Source organism: Equus asinus, chromosome 1, assembly GCF_041296235.1.
Source record: "Equus asinus isolate D_3611 breed Donkey chromosome 1, EquAss-T2T_v2, whole genome shotgun sequence".
Taxonomy (NCBI): Eukaryota; Metazoa; Chordata; class Mammalia; order Perissodactyla; family Equidae; genus Equus; species Equus asinus.
In genome coordinates this window covers 137,226,252-137,234,449 of record NC_091790.1, presented here as the reverse complement: position 1 = coordinate 137,234,449, position 8,198 = coordinate 137,226,252, and the positions used below count along the sequence as shown (strand labels likewise).

Here is an 8,198-nt window from a genome sequence, read left to right as displayed (position 1 = left end):
TATAGATTTGCTGAGTTATGATGATGAAACAGTAAGGAAAATAGAACAGATTAGATTTGGTAGAAACATCTACAAGATTGGATATTTATTAGTGAAAAAACAGAAGTAGGCTGACTAATTTGTCATATGGTTGAAGGTACAGGAAGAGCAGAAGCTAGGACTTGCAGATGCACGTGAATGGGTAGCTGAATGCAGCTGATAGAAATTCAGGATACAGCCTTGTAATCCCCAACTTCAAGAAGTTAGTGGATAAATGCATTGAGTTGGCCTTTCATGAAGGAAGCAGGTGATTTGATCTGCCTTACCAATAAGCAGAATAGATGTTTGCTTTTTTATGCAACAGAAGAAAACTTTATGACTTAAATGAAACAGTTCATTAAAGTAAAACTTTACAAGCACCAAGGTACTAAAATCCCATGCCACTTTAAATGTTAAATGAAATAATAGCAACATAACCCAAATACTAATTGTTCTATGGCTGTTGGCAAAAAATAATACCTTTGCTGTTCTTAAACCTCACCTTGGAGTAAATCCTCCTTTGGAGTAAAATTATCCCTGGGCTCTCAGTAATCCCAATTGACTTCAACACTTGGAAAAAAGGCAAGAAACTGAAGGAAATATTCCCAGCTCTTGGTTTGCCGTAACCAAAAGCCTGGGGTATCCCGTTCCTTCTTGGAGAGGGAAGGGAAAGTAGTTCCTAGTGAAGGTGCTGATAGACTTGAGGGAGCTGCTGGAGTCACAGGCACCTCTCTGGCTTGATGAAGCACACCTATGCATCTAGGCTGGAGAAAAGACCTAGTCAAGCAGAAACTTGGGTTTCTGGTGTCATATGTAAAATTGCAGGAGGAGTTAGTAACTGAGCCCACTTGAGCTGGAGCTAACCTGTAAGGGTTTTCCTTGTCTTGTTTTTGGCTCAAACCTGGTGCAACTTGCATCCAAAAGACAGAGGGAGAGGGAGGAAGAATGCTCAAAGAGAGGAAGAAAGGTCCCTTTCTTTAAGGTCCGGCTATGGGTGTCTTCATGAAGGACTTGAGCAGGCCATGTACTCTGGTGTGCTGCATCTGCGGGCTAAAATCGCTGCAGCGATGGTCCCGCTGTGGAACGTTAAGCCATGGACTGGGAGAAGGCACCTCCAACACCTATCACCGACAAAGGATGCATGGTCAGAATATATTAAAAACTCCTGCAAATCAATGAGAAAAAAGCAAGCTAATTTTAGAAATGGGTACAAGGTTAACTTGTCCCTTTGGAGGAGAAGGAAAAGAGCAGTGCTTGGCCCAAGCCACGCAGAACCAAGTCTCTGTTCCAATGACACAGAGCTGGAGGGTGGCCATGCCAAGACCTGCAGAGCCTGTAGGAGGTGCAGCTCCCTGAGGGTGAACATTCCAGGGCTGGCGCCCGGGTGCTCCTCTTGACCCCAACCCTCTCCCTATCCTAAGGCCACTGTTGCGGCAACAGTTTGAACAAGATCTGTATGGTGACAAACCACAGAAGTGCTTATGTAGGCATGGCTTGGCCTGGTTCCTGACTCAAATAATCTGATTCCTGTCAGCGTTCAATTCTACTCACTCAATTCCCTAATAGTTAACATTAGATCAGACACATTCCAGAAGTCAGAACTCAGCACTGTAAACCTCCTAAGAATTGAAGCAGAGAGAGCTGGATTGGGGAACTGATCTATCAAACCACCTCATCTTTTGATACATGTCCCAAACACCAGAAAGGCTATGGGGAAAAATATAAAATTTAAGGCCAAAAAAATTAAATGCTCTCTTAAATCATCAACACTCCTTTTTCAGAGATAAAACTTTATTTGAGGCATCAAGCAATATACTGAAAGAGGTGAGTCATGCACAAGTAACGTCCTTCTTTCCATAACTGCACATTTGATACTCTCTGCCCTCTTAAAAGGGGAGTGTAGTGAGCAAAGATGAGAAGCACATAGCTTGTATACAGAAACATATCTATATAAGTGCTGAAGAAAGTCTCCTTTAAATTTCATTCTTTTTTTTTTTTTTCTCTTTAAAAGGCATGTCGGTTTCATTCTGGCAAACTAAAACAAGCTAGTTCTTCCACTGAGGATGAAGCGTCTCCCCAGAGTTATTTATGAAATAACGCAGCTGCCTTTTTCTTTAAAGGGATTCTTGTCTTCTGGAATTCCTTTCACCAGAGGATCCTCTCCAGAACGTTCTTCAATGTAATTCTTTATTTCTTCAGAACATTTAGACACCTTGAGAAAAAAAAATGAATTAGGTCAGGATTGTTAAAACTTTGTCACCACCCTTTAGTGAAATTAATATAATTGGGTACAACCAGCATTTTGAAAAATGAAGTAGAACCGCATAAAAATATTAGCAAGCATCACAGAACATATGGAATACATATGAATGACACAATCTATGGAAAATATATTTGTGACTGTGGTCAGAGTCAAAAAGTTTGAAAGTCACTGTATTAAATAGATCATCTCTGGCAATTTCGATCGATTGTTCCTCATATGACTTCCTCACTCTGCTCAAATTTAATTATGACGTGTCCACAATATTTTAGGAACTAAAACATACCCTGCTTTCAATCTTCCATGCTAATGAGCAGGTGCAGTAGTAAATTCCCAAATGTTTTGGAGTGTGTCCTGCCAAAATTCCCATTTATTATGGGTGAGTGCCAGGTTCTGCATTTCACAAAATGACAGAAGCATTGGAGAAAGTCTGACTCTGGAAAAGCTGGAGTTGCTCAGTCTCATTCTGTGTCTCTGCTCAGAATTCCTTCCCGTTGCTTGAGGACAATGATCCTGATAGAAGAGTTATCTAAGGTGACCATGCTTGTCTAGGACTCTTGTGTTTACGTAATCACTTCAAACTTTATTTGCAATGGAGAAAGGATGGAATAGTTTCTTCAAAATATCTAACTTGAAGAGACAGGTTGCAAGAGTGAGAAAAAAAAGGAAAGGAAAAAAAGAAGGATTAGAGTCTTAATAAAGGCCTGCATTACTAGTAAGAAATTAGAAGTAAAAATTAGAGAAGCTCGAGCAAATCCCAATGGAAACCTTTTAAAACTAGGCAAATTGTTCCCACTGAATTTGTCATCTAGATTAGTAATCTTCAAACTGTTTTAATGGTGATCACTAAAACATGTTTGTATATGTATCCCAAAATGTATATAATTATTTACTTATAAATAAGTGCTGATGCTACTGTGTTAATACAGCACGCATAATTATAAAACATAACCTGGAAATTATAAAAAGATGAGATTTAAAACTAACCAAAGATAGAAATTTTCATATTTTACTCCCACACCCCAAAGACTCTTTGCACACCAATGTGAAGGCCACTGATTTAAATTTAAAACTAAGTGATGTAGTTATATGACTTAAAATGTGGCAAAATAAAATCTTCTCAGGTATCACTCATTCTCCCAGGTAGCATCTGCTCTCAATTGCTGCTGGCATTCACGGTGTGTGCATTTTAAGTGAATTCTCAGCAGTGATGATGCAAGCATCCACAACCTGGGGTCTGTGGCCCCAGAGAAATTTGTGGATAAGATTCAAGTTTCCCCAAATTGTATCCATTCTTAAAGAGGCTTCTTCATTAGATTTCCAAAGAGATCTGTAACCTCTCAAAGTGAATAATTACTCCTTTGATGCATTTCCTTCCATGATCAAGACGATACGTTTGAACAACACTTAGCTGGAGCCAGAATTCAGCCTGTGAATTTTGTGTCCTTGGCCTGAGCAGAGCACCCAGCTCAGACATGAACAATTTATTGACAGAATAATGGACTGGGCATCAGAAGGCGTGTTTTTGTAACTACCCTATCGTTGTCTCTGAGGTCTTAAATGAGGAGCTAGTTAGCCTCCTTGGGATTCTAGTTTTTCCTCCTTAAAAGTGAGAGAGTTGAATGATCTCTAAGAGCCATATTTGTGTTACCCTATAATTAAAGGTGGAGAATCAAATGTTTGAATATTATTATTAGGAATTGATGCCTCTCCTTTTATCCCCTAAGGCCATTTCAGAAGCTTTCGCTCCCTCTGGCAAACACCTGGAGCTTCCGGATGGAAAGTCCATCCAGCAGGGTGTGTCCTGAGGGGTGGAAGTGGGGAGCTGGCAGGGAGAAACTGCTAACGAAAGACACCTTTAATTTCCACACAGGCAGCTGCATCCAGGCCCCCACAAATTCCTAATTTGAAGCTTTAAATAACAAGAAGACACTTGCCTCTTTTTTGCCCTATAAATTCTGCATAGTGATACCAGATATTAAGATATTCAACCCTGCACAGACAATGCTTTACTTCAGTACATACAACTCTGCTTAATATGGAACCTCGAAGGTTCACGGTGTGAAAAATCTAAGTGGTCAACACATGCTGTACTGTGGGCTTTGCCATTCACAAAATGGGTCCCTTAAAATTTCAAGAAACAAGTCTACATATTAGATCCTGTAACTTTGTTTTTTTTCTTTAAACACAGCTATATTTGTTTGTTTGTTTTGTTTTTTTTGTTTTGTTTTGTTTTGTTGTGAGGAAGATTGGCCCTGAGCTAACATCTGTGCCAATCTTCCTCTATTTTATGCGGGACACCACCACAGCATGGCTTGACATGTGGTGCCAGGTCTGTGCCCAGGATCCAAACCGGCAAACCCCAGGCGGCCCAAGCGGAGCATGTGAACTTAACCCCTACGCCACTGGGCCAGCCCCTAAACACAGCTGTGTTTTTAAAGCTATAAAAACTCTCAACATCAATAAAAAGGACTTTGCACTCCAAAATCTAGGAAGAGTAGGTATTTGGAAGTGAAGGATTAAATTTGAGAAAAGAAATGTATAAAGAGTAAAACTCAAAAAAGCGTGCATCTTCCAAACATCACTCTAAATGTACATTCTGAGTGACAAAACTCTTGGTATGAACAGCTTTACCATAACTAGAGCAGGAAGGCAAGTGAGCATATTTACCACATCTGCTTCATTTCCCTTGTTTTTCTTAATTTTTTTCCTAGTATTAAACCATAGAGAAATGAAATTGTTTAAATTTTTCTTGCTATGGAGAAAGGACTAGATCGTTTTCCTTAAAAAATCTCTCTCCATGGGGCTGGCCTGGTGGCATAGTGGTTAAGCTCAGCATGCTCTGCTTCAGCAGCTGGGGTTCACAGGTTCTGATCCCAGGTGTGCACCTACACCAATCATCAATCCATGCTGTGGACCCACAAACAAAATAGAGGAAGATTGGCAAAGATGTTAGCTCAGGGCCAATCTTCCTGAGCAAAAAAGAGGGAGATTGGCAGCAGATGTTATGTTTTATAGGTATGCACAATGAACTAATACAGTAGTATCTGTATTTATTTATAAATAAATGCTTATACACATACTGAGGTGCATATGAAAATTATGGAAATTATAATTTGGAAATTTTAAAGGGATGGAAATTATAAAGGGATGATATTTACAAATAAAGAAAAATAGATTGTAATGTTTTGCTCCCAAGCTCCAATGGGCTGTTCATTGCACAGCTCTGGAGAGCCCCGGTGGAATTCAAAATTAGGTAATTCAAGACTTTAAATTGTGATTAAATAAAACAAAACAAAAACCTTTCAAATACCATTCTTTCCCGTAATGAAAAAGATCAAGGAACTAACTAGCCATCTGCCTTTTCCTACAGCTTGAGCTTTTAAAGCCAACTCTCTACCAGCAGGTAGCAGTTCTTGTCTATTTCCCCCATTCTAGGCTCCTCAGATGTTCGGACTTTCGGGTTTAAATTACTCATAGGATCCTTGCTCTCTCATTTACCTCCTATGATGTCCCTACAACAACTGGCAGTTCCCAGGCACCACCAAAGCCCTACTTCAAGAGAAGCTGCAGAAACAAAAACCCAAAACCCTGTTTGTTTTACTGTAACAAACCGGGAAAAGCTGACCTTGTTGGATTTCAGAGAAGGAAATATTCTGGGACAGCCGAATTACCTGTTGTCTCTGCAACTTCACCTCCTTGCGAAGTTGCTCAACTTCCATCTTCAGTTTTTCCTTTTCTGGCAAATCTTCGATGTGAAGGGCCGGCATTTTCGCCCCAGAACCGGGCCCTGGGACAGCTCTGGAAGTGGAGCGGCTGGAAGTGCTGCGAACCGCGGCGCGTCCCGAAATAACTGCGGTGCCTGCGCACCCCGCCCGCCGGCGCAGGACGTGACCGCCTCCCGCGCGGTGGTCCCCCGCGCCCGAGGGCTCAGCTGCCTCCGGGCCGCCCCGTCACGCCAGCCCTGCCCAGCGACCCAGGATCCTAAAACCCCTGGTCTCGTTCTCAGGTCCCCTCCACCCCGGGAACCTTGCCCCAGGGAGCCCGAGTAGGGTTACGTTTGAGAGGCGGCCCCAGGACCCTGAAAAGCTTAGCGCTGCTTGATCTCCCTGCGGGGGTCGTGCCACGCCCGCGGGGGACCGGCGTGGGCGGGGGCCCAAGGGTTGGGGTTGCGCTAGCCCACTTTCCTGGAGAAACAACAGAAGTTTTACTTTTTGTTCTTTTTTTTTTTTTTCCGTTCCCAAGTCACATCCGGGTTTTGTTTGTGAAGCAAGAAAAGGAGGACAGTACCCAGCAGGAAATAACGGCCCTTCACCTCTCCAAGAGATTCAAAAATATACGGCACGTAACTTTCCCCCAGTTATGAGTGTGTTTCTTGGTGGCAAATGTGGACGCTTGAAAAAAGGCCCAAGTGGAAAATGAAACTGATGTAATCTCAGAAACACCCACCACATTTGTTGATGTGTATCCATCCAGTCTGTTAAATGACTGACGGATTTCAACATTTTGGGATAAACGGGGCCTGTAATATTGTTTACAACTTGCAGGGCCCTTTTCTGACGTTAAGAAATGGTCCGCATCCTCAACAGCAGAGTTTTTATTCTTTGTCACGGAACTGTTCTGGAATGATTGGAGGACGAGCGGATGATCCTGGAGAAGACAGAAGCAGGAATCTTAAAGTTCTTACCAGAAAGTGTTTCTCGGCTCCCCATTGCCACGGTTTGAGTGACACTTGACACCAAGGGTTTTGAATTCCTGCCCCAAGCATCTTCCTGCATATAGGCAGTGGATTCACTTAGTATTGGTTTCTCCACTTTCTGGAAAGCACTATTCATCTAGCTGCCACTTTGTAAAGCCAGGAAAAGTGTCTGATGTGAAAACTGTTGATGTGCAATATATACTTTGACTATAAACTAAAACCTTGTTAATGATGCTCAAAAGACTAGAAGAAGAATAAAGCATGGATGTAAGAAAGCTTCCCAAGCAGTCGGATATTTCTCCTCTCTGGAGATTCCCTCCTGCCTATAGAGTCAAATTCAAGTTAAGAATGAGGCATTAACTGACTATTTCAGGGTACTTGGCCTTAGACATCCATAGCCATTCCCTGTTTCGTAAGCAGAGGTTTTTGTTTGATTGTTCATAGTTTCTCACCAGGTTCCACCCACTTGTCATCAAGGAACATACTAGAATGAAAAGAACAATGAGCTACTTGATGAGTACTCAGGGGTTCTAGCCCAAGCTCTGCCACTGGCCATCACTGGAAAAATCACTTATTTTTTTGGATTTTGGTTTTCTAATTTGTAAAATACGTGATGGGGCAGGGGAGGGGTGAATTAGCTAAGGTATACTTTGTTTCTAATTGTATTTATGTCTCTAGATATGATAAATCACTTTTACAAAGAAAAATGTTGCTTCTTTTTCTATATTTGAAATACCACACATTCCAGGATCTTCCAGGCTCAAAGAAGTTAGATCAGCTGCCGGAGATTTCCCTGTTAGTAAGCAGTGAGCCAAGACAAAAAGCTCACATCTGTCTCCAGAACCTATTCATTTCTTTGATTCCTCATTCCTTAAATTTAAAGGTTAGTTACAAATAGCTTAAATAAGTTAGTGAAAGTAGTTAATGTAGCCTAAATTAAATAAGTTCAGCACCCAAATTAAATAAGTTGGTTAAGTAAATGAATGTGAGTATGTCTGTGCCAAATCATAAAAATAGAATTATTTTGGCCTGGAAATTTCTTCCCAGTGAAATCATCTAGTTGGATGCAGTGATAAATATTTATAAATCCATAATGATTCTTTAACTTCTTCCACAGTATTATGAGACTTAAATTAGAGATGAAATACACATTAGTCTACTTTTTAAAAATTTTTATTCTTATCAAATGTCACATGCTAATATCATACTAAGTAAATTGAT

At 41.0% G+C, this 8,198-nt stretch overlaps 1 protein-coding gene across 1 annotated transcript; it reads right to left on the bottom strand.

Annotated features, from left to right (window-relative positions):
* Positions 1-1,791: 1,791 nt before the first annotated feature.
* Positions 1,792-6,682, bottom strand: GNG11 (G protein subunit gamma 11). Its single transcript, XM_014853361.3, has 2 exons — positions 5,953-6,682; positions 1,792-2,230 (listed from the first exon to the last, which is right to left on the bottom strand). Exons 1-2 carry the CDS (start codon positions 6,046-6,048, stop codon positions 2,105-2,107), a joined length of 222 nt encoding a protein of 73 aa, XP_014708847.1. The 5' UTR covers positions 6,049-6,682; the 3' UTR covers positions 1,792-2,104.
* Between the last annotated feature and the right edge of the window lie 1,516 nt (positions 6,683-8,198).

Bases quoted from the DNA above. Each gene is read 5' to 3' on its own strand.
- GNG11 (XM_014853361.3), bottom strand. From the start codon at position 6,048: ATGCCGGCCCTTCACATCGAAGATTTGCCAGAAAAGGAAAAACTGAAG. The intron at 2,231-5,952 runs GTAATTCGGCTG...TTTTTTCTCAAG, and splicing joins TGAAGTTGCAGAGACAACAG to GTGTCTAAATGTTCTGAAGA.